General features: G+C 37.9%; 1 protein-coding gene across 6 annotated transcripts in view; it reads right to left on the minus strand.

Moving 5' to 3' along the window:
• Positions 1 to 1,938: 1,938 nt before the first annotated feature.
• clip2 (CAP-GLY domain containing linker protein 2) overlaps positions 1,939 to 19,024 on the minus strand; it is a 51,738-nt gene continuing 34,652 nt past the window's right edge. Inside the window, exons 6-18 of one of the 6 annotated variants that reach the window (XM_084414122.1) lie at positions 17,585 to 17,782; positions 17,334 to 17,437; positions 14,563 to 14,623; positions 11,026 to 11,076; positions 8,751 to 9,710; positions 8,279 to 8,336; positions 7,711 to 7,743; positions 7,545 to 7,628; positions 7,239 to 7,395; positions 5,870 to 6,029; positions 4,550 to 4,738; positions 4,343 to 4,405; positions 1,939 to 3,220 (exon numbers count right to left, since the gene is read on the minus strand). In XM_084414122.1, the coding sequence (XP_084270248.1) occupies positions 3,209 to 3,220; positions 4,343 to 4,405; positions 4,550 to 4,738; positions 5,870 to 6,029; positions 7,239 to 7,395; positions 7,545 to 7,628; positions 7,711 to 7,743; positions 8,279 to 8,336; positions 8,751 to 9,710; positions 11,026 to 11,076; positions 14,563 to 14,623; positions 17,334 to 17,437; positions 17,585 to 17,782 (2,130 nt within the window). In that variant the 3' untranslated portion in view covers positions 1,939 to 3,208. Of the gene's footprint in view, positions 3,221 to 4,342; positions 4,406 to 4,549; positions 4,739 to 5,869; positions 6,030 to 7,238; positions 7,396 to 7,544; positions 7,629 to 7,710; positions 7,744 to 8,278; positions 8,337 to 8,750; positions 9,711 to 11,025; positions 11,077 to 13,935; positions 14,041 to 14,562; positions 14,624 to 17,333; positions 17,438 to 17,584; positions 17,783 to 19,024 lie in introns of all 6 variants that reach the window. The other 5 variants (XM_084414120.1, XM_084414124.1, XM_084414123.1 and 2 more) reach the window with 5 other exon arrangements.

A 19,024-nucleotide genomic window follows, 5' to 3' on the forward strand; every position in this document is an offset into this window, starting at 1 on the left:
TTGATCACAAACTGCTGTCCAATAACAAAGACTAGAGAGGCACAGAGGATGGTTGGCTGATTTAAAACGACTTTTTAATGTTATAGCTCCCCCTAACGGATTGTAATGCGTTTATCCCTCAACTCAGTCATTCTGTAGTGGCTGGTCAATTAGAATATATGTTGAAAATCATGTTCTTGCTTGTCTTGCAGACATGTATACTCACTTGGACCTAGTACACTGCCCATAAGTAAGCTACTGTTTTTTTTTTTTGCACTCTGAATATTGCCTTACAATATAAAGGGCAATTAGACTTGAAAAATATAGTACTATATTCCCATATCTTCCAAAGGATTTGAGGAATGAAGATTCCTTTGATAACGTTTTAAGCATGTCTCTTGATGAAATATGGGATTCGTTTGGTCCTGTGGAATTTGAGAAAAAGACTTGATTTTTACTCTTCCTAGTTAATTTTATTTGTTCAAAAATGTAAAACTATATATAGTATTTTAGGTTTATTTTCTAAAAGTCTGACCTGCATAATGTTGCCAGTTCCTCTTGAAACAAATATTTTCTTTTGCAAGGTTAGGTTTCATGTTAATTATTGCTCAAGATTGCCTATTGCTGTTATACAAAAATTCTTTCAACAGTTAAGTCAGACTCAGATAAATATGAGCACTTGCTATACTGTGACATTTCCCCCTTTATAAATAATGGCTTTATAGACCTTATTCACAGCAGCGCCATCTTGGATTTTTAACGGGAATGAATGAAAGCGAGGCTGTGAGGGATAGACATATTAGGCTACATCTCTTCAGTCGGTTCACTTGTGCTGTTATTTAATCGGCGTTTCGATTGTTCTGCTGACTAAACACAGCAAACATTTCCAAGAAATGTCAGAAGACAAAAAAAAGCACACAAAAAACTCCAGACAACATGAGGTGTGGAAAATTATAACTGATCCAGTAGCTTTATACAGTGGACGCCATTGAAAACACGTCAAGTCTATTCCTCACAGCCTCGTTTTCATGGCGCTGCTATGAATAAGGTTATGGTTACACTTCACACTGGCCTCGTCGAGCTCAAAATTTCAGCTCGGTTATTGGAAAAACAAATTTATCGTTATTTATGCAGGTTTTTGCACAAATTCTAACGATGAATAATGCGTGTATAATGATATTTTCTAGTTAATTCTGCTCTGACCTTCAATCCTGTGATGTCCAACCCCTGACACATTTCACACTTTCTTCTACGAAGTAGCCTAGGCTACTTTAAATACTGACACCTTTTAAGGATTTACATTTAGGATTGGGAGTAACATTTTAAGAATCAGCTATTGAAAATTCCATATTTGTTGACTACAAACCTGGTTATTGCTGCATCCCAATATGGTGGTAAAATGACTTTTTTGAAAGATCAACAGTAACCTTTTTATAAATGCTGATTAAAAAGTATGACATTTTTAGGTACAAATATCACCATTTAAATTTGTTTACATAGTGTAGGCCTATATGGTATGTAGTGGTGACTTGGAAAGTGCTTATGTACAAACCCTTCCCTTAAGAAAAATGAAAGGAAACCATTTGTTACAAATAATACGCTACAAAGTGTTTCTTTTGTTAATGTTTAATTACTGATTCTTGGAAACCATTACAGCAAGTGGTGAATGAAAAGTTTCCCAACAGATAAAAGGCATTTTTTTATCGAATCCAACCGCAATCTAAAGCAATTTCAACTGCAAAACTTGGGGCCAGCCCTATCATTTTCCCTATTCTTATTGAAAACAAATGCTTTCTTAGTTCTAATGGCAATCACATCAGTATAAAGTTGCTTTATGAACAAACTTGACCTAATTGCACAGTGTTTCTGTTTTTTCAAAGGAGAGAATACATTTTGGAAAACCACTGAGCAGACACTGATTTATGGGATTGCAGTTATTGTTTGTACTGTTAAATCAGATTTAATTTTTTTTTTGTTCATAACACAAAGATCTTTTTAGACAACCAGAAATCTGATCAGAGAGAAAATACCATCAGTCTTTTGTTCTTTTAAGGGGAGGCACTACAGGTGAGCATTTCCTTTTATCAAAACAAACTTACTTGCATATGACAAAAATATTAAAAATGCACCTTTGTCAAAAGCTTGTTTCCGTCAAATATTTAATAAAAAGTTGTGTGCATGTGAATTAACATGCTTCTTGCTCTTTTATAAAGATCAAATGAAATCAAATAAAAAGCTAATGCAAATAGCTAAATGTATTTTGGGTGGTGAAACAGAATTATTGTATTTGCTATATGAGCAATATGTCACTTATGCATGTAGTACCTCCCCCTTAAGATACTCCAATCACAACTCACCACCAGCTGAATTAAAAGACAAGTCAATCAAACTGATTCCTCAAATGATTCAAGAAATGAAAGCTGTTGGTTCATTGTTCATTTGAATTGAACTACAGGTTGGGAGTTGGCTTTGTCTGCTAATATTTTATAATATTACAAAGGTATGCACTAATATTGACTGAAACTGCAATACTGGTTCTTGAAGCTTTACGGTGCACCTTAACTTGCTTAATTCTGTTGAACATTGTTGCTGAATACTGTATAATGCATACATTAAAACTTATGTCTTGATAAAAAGACGAAAATAAATCAACACAAGAATGAGCAGGTATGGAATAAGGGAGCCTGTCTGTTTTATTTACTTGTTTGCTACAGAATCTAGTGACCAGCCCAAGTCCTTCAAACCTTATGCTGAGAGTTGGCCAGTTTATCATTTTAAAAAAGGTGAAAAGCATAAATGGCAAATAAATTAAACAGTATAAATTGAGGCCAAAAATGTTTTCTAAACGGCAACTGGTTACAACCAACTGGGAGTATAGCAGGGTATTGTTTGTTTTCCTGACCAACACTCTCTCGTTTGTTAAGTCAGACATCATTGTCCATCTCGGAGGTAGTCTACAGGATCGGTGTGTCAGTTTGTCCGTGTTGTACCATTGACCTTAAAACCACTTCCATTATGTCTTTTATAGCATCTCGGATCATTTTAGATATTCTTCAATTTGTGGTTTCTGTTTGTTCATTTATAAAGTTGTTGTTTTGGTGTTAACAGTAAACGGAAAATAAGATGTCCAGTGAAGCATTAGTCCAAAGGTCTAGGCATCAAATTGGCTTCTTCTTTCCCATTACACCTCCATTCTTCCCTAAACATCCAAGAACTGTTTTAGCCCTCATCAGTGTTCTTCCTAGAAAGAGAAATAGAGTTTAGGATGATAAACAAATATTAGGATTCTCCATTATTATTTGAACAGAGTAAAAAAAAAAATCTATTGTGGCTAGTGTAAGAGCTATCCAGTTGAAGTCTCAGGGTGCGTTTACACGACAACGATATGCTTAAAACGGAGAAGTTTTTCCTTTGAGTTTTCCGTGCACAGAAAACATAGTCAAAACGATTCACACGTATCTGCGAAAACGTCTAAAACTAGTAGCCACTGGGGCTGTTACACGACACTGTTTTCAACTAAAAACTTAAAACTTTGTATGCGTTTTGGCCGTTCATTTACACGAGAACGGCGTTTTGGTGCCATCTAATGGCCTGGCAGCAGAATACAAAGTTTTTTGTCTTTTTCGCGGATCCGTGTGAATCAGGATCGTTTTGACAATGGTGTCGTCTGAACGCGGAAAACTCAAAGGAAAAAAGCATATCGTTGTTGTGTAAACGTACGCTTAGTTTACACTTTCTATGCTTTGAGCTGTTTATGAAGTAGACTCGGCTGTGAAGCAATCAGTGAGGTTGTGCTTAATACGCAAACATTACTGCAGCGGCAGCACTTGTGTGAAGCCCTTCTCTGGATGAAGACCAACTCGGGGAAAGACCTGTTATTCGAGTCCACCGAGAAAGGACACCAACAAGACATAGCAGGCTGAACGAAGTATTCCTTTCTTTTCTCCCTTTCTACTTTCTTAATGTTTCCCCTGAGAAACTAAAGTGCCATCAGTTCATCTCTGTTGTCCATGGCACACAGAAGTATAAGCACATCCGCTCATAGAAGTACACAATGAGACACCTTCGGTCCCCTGCCGCCTCCTCTCACCCTCTCTGTCTGACTGTAACTGTCTAAGCTGTCAACAAAGCTTACTTCATTTCTGCCTTTGCAGTCAGTCAAAACTTAATGTTCTGGCTTTGACAGAAACATGGATCTCAGCAGACAACACTGTTACTCCTTCAGCCCACTCCACCTTCCAACATTTAGAACAACACCTTGCTTCCTAATCTAGTAGTCAAATACACCTGGCATTGACAAATTGCTTTTGTTGTTTTGTGGATAAAAACGTCAGCTAAATGCATGAATGTAAATCTAATTAACCTCTTGTGTGAAGGAAGTGTCTTCTTGATGAATTCCATTTGCAGAATTTGCACTAGCATGTGCCTGTGAAGATGAAGAAAGAGTGAAATAAACCATTTCAATAGTTATTATACTGTTGGATTTTGTTAGTGTACTAATTATAAATAGGGACAAAACTGCCTGTAGTTGAAGAAACACCAAGCAGCAGTAGCAGGTTGAGGTGTTTACCTGGTTCTTGTCTGGGCGGGTACGCATGGCCTGCACTAGCTGGTCCACGTGTTGGTTGTGTTCCAGAGCGTTCCTCAGGGCATCTTCTGTGCTCAGCAGCCTTTGACGCAGTTGGGCCACCTCTGTGTCTGAAGCAGATGGGTCCATCATAGAGTATCGGCGGTGGTCTGGAGACGACCTTTCCCGACTCTGATATGAGGAAATTGTACGAATTAAAAGGGATGAACAATATATCAGTGTAAATGTAAAAAAGTGAGCTGCAAACTACTGATGGTAAAGATGCTTACATTGTTACAAAAAATCGATTTCAAATAAATGATGTTCTTTTTAACCTTCTATTCATCAAATAATCCTGAAAAAGTTTCATGGTTTCTGCAAAAATATTAAGCAGCTCAACTGTGATAACAATTAGAAATGTTTCTTGAGCAGTAAATCAGCATATTAAAATTATTTCTGAAAGATCATGTGACACTGAAGACCGGAGTAACGATGCTGAAAATTCAGCTTTGACGTCACAAGAATAAATTGATTAAAATAGAAAACAGGTTAAAAAAAAAATCTTACATTTTAATTTAAGGGTGCTTTCACACTCGCAGTTCAGAACGAAACGGGGCACGGTTCGCATGAAAAATTGCTAATGTGAAAGCTGTCATGAAGACCCACGTGCGCACCGTGGTACCGAACCCGAGACCGCCAGAAGAAGGTGTTCTGAGTTTGGTTGCACTCGAACTGTGGCTCGAACATGGACTCGGGTGCGCACTTGTTCAGGAAGAAAAGTAACCTGCGCGTACGTTTTAGCAGACGATGATTTATTTAGTTAAATAAAACGCACGTAAGGGATGATAGTATTGATGATTTACCTTGGAGACGAGCGAGAGTGAGCCTGCAGTGTAATCGCATATAGCGAGTGCAATAAAGGCAGAAAATAAATGGCAATCCGCTATCTCCTCTAAAGATTCCATTTGCAAGCAGCAGAAAGCTTCCGATACAGTAAACCCAAGTGTCGTTTACTCTGCTGTGCATAATAGCACCAGATTAAGAAAAAACACAATATATTGACCGCGTTCTGTTTTCTATCATGCGGAGTGCACATTTGTGATGACGTAAGATGAACATAAGTGCACCAGGGTTCGATAGAATCAAGTTAAGTGTATAACCAGACCAACGCTGCGGGGGCACCGGGAACAATCGCGCTCGGACCGCAGCAGACATGCCCAGTGTGAAAGCCCCCTAAAAGTGTCAATGGCATATGATGTTTGCCATAAAAAAATTTAAAAAAGACAACAGCTGCAGTCTCAGGTTTCTGCCCATGTGTCTCACCAGCAGCAAAAGTTTCTCCCGCAGGGTTTTAATGTCATCCTGTAGTTTCTGCTCCTTCACCCTCCACTCCGCTCTGTGAACTTCACGGCTAATGTCCCGATCCACTCCTGCAGAGTGGCGCGGAGATTCCAGCAATAACACCCGAAGCTCATTCAGGCTCCTGATACGCATTCCCATTCACACACACAGGAAAAGAAAACATATTGCATAAAACTAAATATTAAAAAACAAATTTGTTGTTGACATTTAAACCAATGCAAAAAAATTCTAGATATCCTAATCATTTGTTAACAAACATGTACTCTTTACCTTGATGAGCTCATTGTTTATGCCTTAAATGAATACCTTATTATCTAACTGTGTGATTTGTATATGTACATTTCTGAAATGCATAACTTGAAACAATTTGTATGGTGAAAAGCGTTATACAAAAAATTTGAACTGAATTGAAAATTAAACAGTGGCTGTAATGAAAATGTTTTTTAAGACAGATTTATTGAAACATACATTAAATAATGAAGACAACAGGTGAAGTAAAACATATAATGAATATGGTATTATTTTGAATATTTAGCACAAAAAAAAATTCTAGCTTGAACATTGAATGGTTCCTGAGGTAATGTAGGTTCCAGAACCGCACTACCGTTTGAACTGAGGATGATACAGCGATCTGTCACGTGACTCACGTCACATTCAATTTTGTTATAAAATTGATAGAATTTGAAAGCTCACACTTTGTTTCATATCTCTGTGCCACCAGAGAAGCGCTAATTAAATGTCAACATTTAGATCAATGATTTTTCCCCTTCAAAACCAAATAGAATTTTTGTTTTTGGCTGAATATTTTCCGTTGTCGTTGCATCACTAGTAACTGGGGATCTGCCTGTGTCTGTCATTCATCCAAAATATTTGATATGTAATAAAAATACTGAGAGCAATGTGTGTCTGTAAATATTTTTGGGTTCTCCATGCAGAGTTCAGTAAGGGCAGAGCCTAAACCCCTGACAGGATATTCACTGTCAGCATGTAGTATTGACTGAAAAGGCTTAATGATGTTCAGGTCACAGTTTTAATCAACGCAATTGTCTTTGTTAACTTAAATTGCTCTTGAGTGGATTACAATCAGCAATGGTACATGGGTAACCATTTATCCTGGTGTATTGGAAAGCAATAAAATCCAGATGATGGTTCTTCATGACAGGAATAAAACAGATGGTGGACTACTAATTTCAAGTACTTACTAGCTTCAAGTGAAGAAAGACTATCAAAGAATATTAACTGAGACGATAATTTTCCAGATGGTTCGTGTTGTCATTATCAAGTGGTTAAAACCTCACACCTGTCATAAAGTCCATGTAATGCTCTTTACCTCTCTTTCTTCAGAAGCTCCTGGCTAATAATCACCAGCTGGCCTGATGCATCATGGGATTTCTTGGTCATGGACTCCAGCTCCGCCTCCAAACGTGTCTTCTCCCTAAAGAATCCTTCTGCCGCATTCTCTCCCAAACGAACCTTTTCCTCCAAGGCTACACAAAAGATGCAGTTGATTTTATTGTTAGAAAGAGAACAAAATATCACTAACATCATCCTATGTTATGTTAAATATAGCTCTCTTTGTTCTTTTATAAAAAATATAATGAGAATGACAAATGTCACTCTTTAATGTGATAATTACCCGTTATTTGGGTCTTTAGGGCGTCTACTTGGGTTGTTAGAGTGGAGACTTCTTTTTCCCTTTTTGTGAGTTTCTCCAGAGTTTCTAATAGAAAGAATGAAGTTATAAACACAGGCATAGAAAACATTTTTCACATTCTGAAATGTCTGAAAATGTTTATTATTACCATGGTGATTCACTCTGTTTTTCGTTATAGCAACTATGGTATAATTACAGATTAAAAGAAAAATTAAACATTATACCAGAAGGATTTAGTACACCACTGTCAACTCAGTTATGTACACTAATGTTCAAGTTTTGGTTTTCTTTCCTTGTTGAAAGACATAACTACTTTTATTCAGCTACGACGCATTAAAGTGATCAAATGTGACAGTTAAGACATTTATAATGTTATAAAAGATTTCCATTTCAAATAAATGCTGTCCTTTCGAAATTTCTATTTTTTAAAGATCACGGCTACCAGTAAAAATATTAAGCAGCACAACATTGATAATAATAAGAAATGTTTCTTAAGCACCAAATCAGCGAATTGATGAATGATTTCTGACGGATCATGTGACACTGACATATAAAATATATTAACAGCATTTTTGCTTAAAAAAAAAGAGGCATTGGAAGAATCTTAGCAATCAAACTGACCATCTGATCAATCTTACCAACCACAAACCTTTGAACAGTAGTGTACATTAGTTACAAGATACAACATAATAATTTGTCATAATTTGTACACATACCTTCCATATTCTGTTTCAGTTTAATCTTCTCTTCAGAGTTGTCATTATTTTCTATCATCTGGATGGTGAGAAAATATAAAAACATATTTAAGTGAACCCCAGTCAACAATTTCCAAAGTTTGAACAGGATTCATTTTGGAATTATAATTTGGAACTAATATGATAGGATTTCAATAGGATCACATAAGGATCAAATAAGATATCACTTGATCCTAAAGGAAATTTCATACAATTTTTTCAGGATTTAAGTTTATCCAGTAGGATCTTGATTCTCATTCATCCCATTAGGATCCTTTTGGACTGGTTCCAAATATTTATGATCAACTTCCAACGGTAGCCCTGTATGTAAAGGACTTTTTGACTAATCTAAAAAATAACCAAGAAAACATTAACTACAACTCTACACATTTTTTAATTTTTAATCATAAAAAAAAAAAAAAAAAAAACAGGTACTGTCCCAGAGATCACTAACATTAACATCCTGGGTGTTGTGATCCGCCTCCACAGCTTGCAGTCGGTTCTCACTGACCCTCAGCTTCTCCTGCAGAGAGAGGATCTCTGCTCGGCTCTGAGCTTCAGCCTTCTGCAGGGCTTCATAATCGACCATCTTCTTCTCAGCCAGCTCCAGCTGCTCTTTGAGAAGTAGGGTGGCATTTTTATGCTCTTCATGGGACTTATCCATATCGCTGATCCTAAACTCAGCCTTTTGGAGCTTCTCTAAAACCTCTTTGAGCTCCAGAGTATGCTGGTTGCTCTTGGTTTCCACCTGGATCTTCCAGTTCTGCTCGCTCTCCTCTAGCTGGTCCCGCAGATCCTGAAGTCGGGCACGTAGGTCTTCGCGCTCTTTGGCCATCACGGCGGCATCAATCTCATGCTTGGCCTTCAAGTTCTCCGACTCCAGTTGATGCTCCATTTTTAAGCTCTCCAGAGCAGCCCTCATCTCAGGTGTGGTTCCTTCACCCTCTCCGTTTTCACTGGCCCCACGATCTCCCGTTAATGAGGATTTTAGTTCCTCTAGAGCACGTTGATGGTCTCCAACCAAAGCGTCAAGCTTGGCTTTCCAGCTGTCCATCATCTCCATGTTTTCACGAGTGGCCTGCTGAAGTCTTTGCTTCAGGTCAGAGATCTCATGGCCCTGACGTTCTGTGGTGGCTTTAAGGCGTTCAACTTCTTTCTGGCTGGTGCTCAGGGACGCCTCGTACCTCTCGCGCAGCTGGCTGCTCTCTTCGCGGCGTTCGCGGCCTGCGGAGAGAAGCTGTTCCCGCAAGACTAGAGTCTCCAAGTTTAAGCCTGGCCCGCAGTCTCCAGCATCTGTGCCTGGGCCGGAGGAGCTTCTCTGAAGTCGAACCTGGAGCTCCTCGACCTCTGCCTTGCGCAGGGACAGTTCCTCTTCCAGCTGCATAACACGACTCTTCTCCTCAACTGTAGTTTGCTAGAGGACAGAGAGAGGGTCATAAATCTTGCATCGTAAACCGTTATTATGCCAAAGCCTCCAGTTCTTCTGCTCAGTGGCAACTCTCAAAGGATTTAGTGATTTTTCAATAAGACCTTTGACCTTAGTCTTAGGATTTAATTAGTGACTCTAAACAGAGCAAACTTTTAGAGTGTTTTGTTATAACATCTAATTGGAAAAATCATATTAATGACAAAATGGTGATGAAAATAACAATATAAACAACTAAACTAGGGATGCACAATATACACTGGGAACTGAGTAAACCTATACAGGTCGTAAAATAAATGAGGACCGTTATATTTCTCAATGTACTCAATAAAACGCAATTTTCATTATTAAAGTAAAAAAGTAAATCTGTAATATTGTAATGAAAATAATTTCGTCTAGACAATTTTTTCCTTAAAATACAATATACTTCCATGATGCACAGTTACAAATGAACTTTACAAATGTAATTTTAGTTTTTTTGCATTACAGTACTGAGAACTGTTTATTTTGATACTGATAATAATAATAATTATTATTATTATTGTTATTATTATTATTATTATTATTATTATTATTATTATGGAAGCAGATAATATAAGGGAGTATTTCCAATTAAATTTAAAAACAAAAAAAGGAATAATATTGGCTGTGTGTAAAAGCCAATGTTTATATATTGTGCATTCCTAAATAAACATTGTATCGTTGCTGATAATACACATGAAATCTCTTTCAGAGAGTTGCCCACCAGAGATTTGCAACCGGAAGGCATTACAGGCATGAAACGCAAACAAAGCATTTTGCTTGGCCTGCAAACATTTCAGTGAATGACCATTTCTTGAAAAATGGCTCTCGCATGTGCAAAAAAAGCAGATATAGTGCAACCTAAGAAACTACACCAGCATTCCTGTTGAATTCAAGCCCAAGCAAGCGTTCCTCAATCTGTCCATCAAGAAGCAGCCAGGCAAATATGAAATGGCACAGCACACAGCAAGTCCAAAGGAACACAGGCAATTACTACTATGATTCAAACTATGTTTAAAGAAAACATATTTGAAGATGTTTTTCATTTCATAGAGCACACCAAATAGTAATGTTAGTCATTTTGGAGTCATCTGAAAATTGGGTATTTCCAAGGAAAATATCATTAGAGGTTATCAGAGATCAGATAATACTACAAGAGTTCATAGATGAAGTCTCAAACCACAAGAGAGAAGTGAGAGGAGCACGCATCTAAATATAATGTTCATCTTTAAAGGAGAAGGTCACTCTAAAACCACACAGTATGTTACTCCCTTTATATCACCTTGACACTCTTGCCCAGCCTCATGGGTGCTGGCTGGAACCTGCCTCTGACCTGTTAATGATAAATGTGAAATCCTGTTGATTAGAGTGCCTGGACTGTGCTGGATTCACTCACCATCATTCACAATGACAGCCAAAACTACACTTTTACATTTACTGAAGCAAATGTGTGTGGTGCTTCTCCACGCAAAACTCCCACCACATTGCTAGGCACTTGCTAGGGTGTTTGTGGTGGTTTACTAGGGCATTTGTGTTTCTGTGTGTTTGCTAGAGCATTGGTAGGTAGTTGCTAAGGTGTTCTGGGTGTATCCAGGGGCTCTAAATCGGTTCAATCGTTCTGTTTAAGATTTTAATTTGGCATCATTCACCCAATCATGAACTCAAATAGTACGGCCTCTATGCAAATGTGACGTTGACTCATCCAACGTGTGTGAAATGCCCACGCTCGGCTGTAAATTCATCCTGTGTAAGTCGCAAGGCAACGTGCTGGCATTAGCTGTAGGATCGCAGGAGTTTTTCCGAGGATATGTCATCGATGGCAGGTTATATCCAGCGTGGTGTGTTTTGAAACCAGCCAAAATCGCAGGTTAGTGTAGAACCACTACTATTTAGGAAATAATAAGCCCTGCATACTAGGGTGTTTAGGATGTTGTGGTTGGTAGCTAGGGCATTACTAGGTGGTTGCTAGAACATTTCTAGGTATTTAGGGTGATCACTAGGACGTTACTAGACAGTTGATAGGGTAATCTGGGAGGTTACTACGGCATTGCTACAAGGTTGCTAGCATCTTCTGGGTGGTCGCTAGGCATTGCTTGGTGGCTGTTAGGGTTTTCTGGTTGGAAGCTAGTGTGTTGCTAGACAGTTGTGAGGGTGTTCTGGGTGGACAATAAGGTGATGTTAGAGTGTTTCTCTATGGCCACTAAAACATTTCATGGGTGTTCTAGGTGTATGCTAGGGCATTGACAGACAGTTGTGAGGGTGTTCTGGATGTTTGGAAGGGCATTGCTAGTCGGTTGTTAGGGTGTTTAGAGTTTTCTAGTTGGTAGTTCAGACATTGCATGCTGGCTTGGATGTAGCTAGGCAGCTGATAAGGTGTTTTGGGTGTTCACTAGTTTATTACTAGGGTGTTCTGGGTGGTAAACTAGGCTGTTATTAGGATCTTGGTAGTGGTCACTAGGGCACTTCTTAGGTTTTCTGTGTGGTCGCTAGAGCATTGATGGGTAGTTGAGAGGCTCTTCTGGGTGTTTACAAGAGCATTGCTAGTTGGTAGCTAGAGTGTGTTTTACTTTGGCAGCTAGGCCATCGTTAAGCAGTTGTGAGGGTGTTCTGGGTGTTTTCTATTGTGTTCTGCATGCTCACTTGGATGTAGCTAAGAAATGGATGTAGTTGTTAAGGTGTTTTGGGTGTTCACTAAGTTCTTACTAGGGAGTTCTGTGTGGTCACTAGGGTGTTGTTAGGGTATTGGTAGTGGTCACTAGGGCGTTACTAGGGTTCTGTTAGGGTGTTGGTAGTAGTCACTACGGCATTTCTTGGGATTTCTGGGTGGTTAATAGAGCATTGCTAGGCAGTTATGAGGATTTCTGGGTGTTTTGTATGATGTTCTATGTGCTTGCTTGGATGTATCTAGGTAGTTGCTAAGGTGTTTTGGATGTTCACTAAGTTCTTACTAGGGAGTTCTGTGTGGTCACTAGGGTGTTGTTAGGGTATTGGTAGTGGTCACTAGGGCGTTACTAGGGTAATGTTAGGGTGTTGGTAGTAATCACTACAGCATTTCTTGGGATTTCTGGGTGGTTAATAGAGCATTGCTAGGCAGTTATGAGGGTTTCTGGGTGTTTTGTATGATGTTCTATGTGCTTGCTTGGATGTATCTAGGTAGTTGCTAAGGTGTTTTGGATGTTCACTAGGTTCTTACGAGGGTCTTTTGAGTGGTCACTAGGGCCATGCTAGGCAGTTGTGAGGGTTTCTGGGTGTTTTGTATGGTGTTCTTTGTGCTTGCTTGGATGTAGCTAGTCAGGTGCCAAAGTATTCTGAGTGGTCAATAGTCTATAACTAGTTTGTTCTGGGTGGTCACCAGGGTGTTGCTATAGTGGTTCAACCACACATTTCTAAGACATTCCTGTCTCCAGCACACAAAAAAAACAGTTTAGCACAAATTTTGTGGTATGATTTGTGTGCAAAAGGACTAATAAGAGGAACAGGAAAAATATGCATGACCAACGATAACAGTGTAGCACTAATTATAGAAAAAGGAGGGCTACAAATACAACGTTGATGTGTCAGAGGGAGCTTTATCACAACCCTTTTAGAGGCTGGAGGCTATATTTCGGCATATAAAATAAAATAAAATGAAGGCTGATATGGGGAAGTGAGATCACTGCAAAGCAGAAGGTAACTTCTCAACTCCACCAGAGGGTCTCGGGCAGATGATTAGAGAACAAGAAAAAGATAGACATGAAAAAATAGTTTGCAAATTAAAGGTGAAAGCAGTTGCTGGCTCCACAAGAGACAGACAAAGATCTCCAACATCTCCAACACTCACAGCATTGAAGTTTCTGATCAGAGCTGGAGTAAATTCCAATTAATTCAACAATGTAATTGCAACAACAACAAAAAATGGGTGCGATTAAATTTGATCCAAATCTATCAAAGACTGAAATATCTGATCTTTTCTGATCCACTTGCTTAGACAAAATATATCGAATCAGTTGCACGAATTAACTTCCAACAGCCCTAACAAACAAGTCAGATCAATGTATATAGATCTATGAGAGCTTTTGGTGAATGATGGAGATCCCAGGCCTGGTCAGTCAAGCACAAGCAGTGGAGGCCCATAGACATGGGCTCTAATAAAGTGGCAGAAACATGGCAATGGGAGAGATGGCTACAGTGTTTCCTCTCCCTGCATGTTTACCATATTTTCCTCTAACTCTTTCTGAAGCCGCTCTGCTTTGGACTTTTCCAAATGCAGACACTGCTCGAGCTGCCGAATACGGGCATGCTCCAGTTTGGTCTGAGTCTAAAGAGAGGAAAAGAGGGGGGAAATAAAAAGACACGAGAGAAAGAGAGAAAAAAGACATACATAGGTAGCAGAGAAAAAGATTAACAGGTCTTTGCTATACACCAATCATAATACCAAAGTGTGAAGAAGTTTAAAGGCAGGAAAGAGTGTTTTTAAATTCAGCATGACAGTATAGGGCTGGATGGAAGGACATGTGTTTAATATGATATGGTGGACACCATATTTAATTTTTCACAAATGAAAATAAGACTGTAAAAGCAGTGTGTTCAGCATTTCGTACAGTCATAAGGACAGAGATCATGTCTAATATTCATAACGCATGATTTTTGAGGACTGTAAATATTTGGAAAGACATTTTAAATGTTTTATCAATTATATAATTCAGTAATAGCATACTTTTTTGTTTCTACAAATCTATTATCTTAACAGAAATCTTCCAATTGAAAAACAATACAAAACAAACAAACAAACAAAAAAATAACACCATCTTCCAGTAAAGTAGTAGTAAAAATGGTTTACCTCCAGGTCTCCTTTGGTAATGGACTCTTCCTCGACTCTGAACTGAAGATCTTCCACCTTCCTGTCATAACACATAATAACCACCAGGTGTCAGGAAATTCTTCATTGATTTGTTTGTTTCGCTGGCAGATAAAGAAGTACTGGACTTTATGCTGACACCTATTGGTGTGCATGCGGCATCACACAAAAACAAAAGTGTTTAATTGCCAAACACCACTATTCGCAGGTGTATTTATCACCGATGACAAGGATATATTTTTTGTGAACAGTAGGCTATGATGTATCAGCATAAGGTAAGCTGTGTCGCCCTGGTAATCTAGCAAATGGAGCACACTTATATATCTCATCATGTACTGCAGGCTGTAATTAAGAGAACATGAGAACAGTAATAAGAATTTTTTGTCCTAAGTTTTTTTGCATGTCAAATTAAACTTTCCATCAAACTTTATTACCAATGTATACAACCATGTAAAAAATCATGAATAATGATTAGCCAAATCATTAGATGAAGAATTTCCCCTAAAAGCTGTGAGGGTGAGGGCAGGAAATAATCACACTGTTTATATTCAGAATTATAGATTTTTTTTTTATACTTTTCTGTTATTGTCCATTAGGAAATTGTTTTTCCTAATTTATTTGAAACATAGTATAGGTATTCCTACTGGATCACACTAATATTTTGGAGAATACTTCAATTTTTGACTTGAAGGCCCCAATTGTCCAATGCATTTTTTAAAGGCCTCACAAAACAAGGTAAGTTATTTGTGCCAATATTTCTGCTACAATTATGACAAAGCTGCTTGTTTTTAACATTTGTTTATAAAAACATAGGCTGGGATGCGATAAGATTCAACAGTTATTAAAGGAAAAAAGGAAATATTGCCTTTATGCAACATTTTACGTTTAATTAAAGTGTAATTAATTAATTAATTAAGACCATTTCATTTTATTATTAATAATATAAAAATTAATTGGATAAATAATAATATATATATCAGGGCTTGACATTAACGATTGTCCGCTTGTCCGGGACAAGTGGATTTTTTGAAGGGACAAGTAAAAGAGAATTTTACTTGCTCGACCGGACAAGTATAGCCTGATTAGAACATCAATAACAAAAAATAACAAACAAAAAAGAACTAGGGAATCACTAAAACGAGAGAATGATTCTGATTTTATTACATTTACTGTAAGTTGCGATTGACAGTGGATAATAAATGTAGGCTATTACTGATGGTAAGGTTGCGCTGTTGACGCTCGCGCATCCTCTCGAGGAGAAATCTACACAAATGAGTGCAGCAAACACAAACTCAGTTAAAGGAGTCATAACCTGCAATTTTCACTTTTCCACGAGAATCAATGTATGTTATGATCGACTAACGATTATACACTGGCCGGGAAGCCGATATTTAAAAGTGAAGCGTTTGTTTACCTCAGGGTAAATAAACCAGCGCGCGTGCACGCGCACTCAAATACGAGATTTTGATTTCAGCTCCCTCTTGACGTCATGAGGTAGTAGGATATACCATATATGGACACCGCAGCAGGAAGCCCACACTTCCCCTCTCCCCCTCATATTCAGTTCAGTCGAGAAAGATGGAGAAACCGAGTGCACACCGGACTTGCTCTGTGGTTGATTGCCATAAAAAACATGTAAATGTGTTTTATCTCCCAAAATCGGTCGAAACTATCAGGGACCAGTGGATGAAATTCATTTTTAATGATGCTGTCCCAACAACCCTTTCAACTGGCGTGCAGAGCCATATAGAGTGTCCACGACAGCCAAAACATCGCATTGATCTCGCGAGACAATAATGCCTTCAGAAATAAGGGTAAAAGTAGGTCTGTGTTTATTTTTTTTCCACTTTTCTTTTTTAGAAGGGCCTGAAAGACTATAATACAGCAGTAGGTATCCAATGTAATACTAGGTTATGACTCCTTTAACAACATACTGCCTATAAAAAATCTTATTTGTGGAGTTTTTATATTTTTAACATATGTTAAGCAACCTCACTTAGCCTACATTTTAGATGCAATATTGGCTGTTTTTGTTCTGTTTCAGCAGCGAAAATAGTTCCAAACAAAAATCACAGCAGAACCACAGCGCATCTCACAGGAACACTCAACCGTGTTTTCATTACTGAATGATTCAGCATTTTGAACGAATCGGTTGAGTCAAAGATTCAATGACCCATTCGTAAACATCTGTCTCATTCTTGAACGAATCAGCCGTTTGAACGAATCGTTTGAATGAATCAATGACTCACTCATTAAGTGCCGCCACCTACTGGCGCTTTAGTGTTATGTTTAAAAGTAGTATCATTCTTTCCAACGTTTCTTATTTGTATATTTAAAACAATTTCATATCATTATTTAATGCAATTAAAATTTAGGAATTTAAAATGAAAGATGAAGCATACATTTAATAAGATTGGGGGAGGGGATACCCTTTTAAGGTGCAGATATTACAATATGCAGATTTAAATATATCAAAGCCGATTGAACACTGATGAGAATATTGCTTCAGAATAAATTATATTTAACACACACACACACAAAAAAAAAATCTGGACAAGCGACTTTTTTACTCGGACAAGTGAATGACAGATTTACTTGTCCGAAGGACAAGCACATGAAAAGGCTTAATGTCGAGCCCTGTATATTATTGCACCTTTAAGTGAAGAACACTGACAAAATAACACTAAGTTGATAACAACAGCAAATGTCAGGATACTACTATACAATGTATGTAAGGTTAAAAAAACCTCTACCTTCTCTCTTCTTCAAGCTGATTGGCCAGTTCCATTTTGTCTTTCTGAGTGCCTGCCAGCACGGCTCGGACTTGCTGTAGGTTGCTCTCTGCCTCTGTTGCATACTGAATGAGATAAGAGAAAAGGTCATTTGTTCGTCAGAAATTCATATGAATGTGCTGTTAAATGGAGTGTACAAGTTTGCATTTGTGAGGAAGTGTAGTAAATGAAAATGCTCATGTAAATGTTGTGTTTATATGTGTGAGTCACACCTGCAGATGTCCGGCCTTCAGCGCCGCCAGCTCTTTTTCCACCTCGCAGATACGGCTGGTTGCCTTGGCAACCTCGGCCCGCTCCAGGTCCCTCTCGGCCAGGAGCTGCTCTATGTGCTGCTGTTTCTCCTTCAGGGCCTCCTGCAGAGCCGTGGTCCCAGAGATCTTCCGTGCGTACCTCGACGACGTCTCCGTCAACTGTGCGAAAAAAAGGCAAAACGTCAACTCAATTCAAATCAGAACAAAACTATTTCTGAATTTAAAACTATGCTCAAAACTCACTTATTTTCTGAATGTTACCATTCTTAAGTTGTATCATTTCGTTGTGTCTGATTGTATTCTGCTGTTTGCTGCCCCATCTACATAATTCTCTTTTACTGTACTTTTACTCTCATCTACCTACTGTTGTTTTGTTTTGCAATTGTCCATTGCCATTATTGTTGCTTGTTCATTGTAAAGCGTCCTTGAGCCCTGGAAAGGCGCCATATAAATAAAACTAATAAATTATTATTATTAACAAAGATATTCATATTGAATTGTTAACCTCTGGGTGCTCTTCAGTCATCTTTGACCGGAAATTTTTACATTTGTTATTTTTAGATTTTTTTTTCTTCATCGTTACGGTTCGAAACTTGGTAAAGGTTTTAGCACTTGCAATGTAAACACAAAGAACACTCATGGACATGATTTGAACAGGTTAAATTATGCTAAAAATAGTCACACTTGTCAAAAATGACCACATTGGAAATGAATGGCAGACGAATTTCATCTAGTGGAAACCTTTGGTACTGCGGCCAAACAAAATAATTTGACATTTTTTGAGATATTAGGCTCAAATTTTGAACACAACTTGTTTAGATTTATGGCTTTGATTTTCTTACAGTTTTAGAGTAAAACATGTTTTTGAAAAAATATATTTCATAAAAATTTTTTAAATAGTTCATTATTTAAAATATTTTTCATAAGAATAAATGTAAAATTCTGTAACTTTTAAGTAACTTTTAAACTTTTTTCACTTCAGCAATAATCTGCCAAGTGTCGTCTTTGAAAAGAGATCAAACTTAAGTCTGTGCTCTAAAGCAGCGGTCCCCAACCTTTTTTGCGCCACGGACCGGTTTAATATCAGACAATATTTTCACGGACCGGCCTTTAAGGTGCGGCGGATAAATACAACAAAATATAAAAAAAAATATAAAAAACAATTAAATATAATAATAAACGTGAATCCAATGTGTAGGCTTACTTGCAATTTTATTAGCAGGGTACTCGTAATATCGCGCCTAAAGACAACTGAGAAAGTCTGAACACAAACAAAAAGCCCCCCAAAAGAAAAAAATCTCAATGTTTACGGTGCTGATGCGATGTAAGGGTGGCGCTGCCAATAAAGCACCTAAAAGCTGTCACAAAGAACCGATTTTAAGAACCAAAATTAATGATTAT

Source organism: Rutilus rutilus (genome assembly GCF_951802725.1).
Source record: "Rutilus rutilus genome assembly, chromosome: 7".
NCBI classification, from domain to species: Eukaryota; Metazoa; Chordata; class Actinopteri; order Cypriniformes; family Leuciscidae; genus Rutilus; species Rutilus rutilus.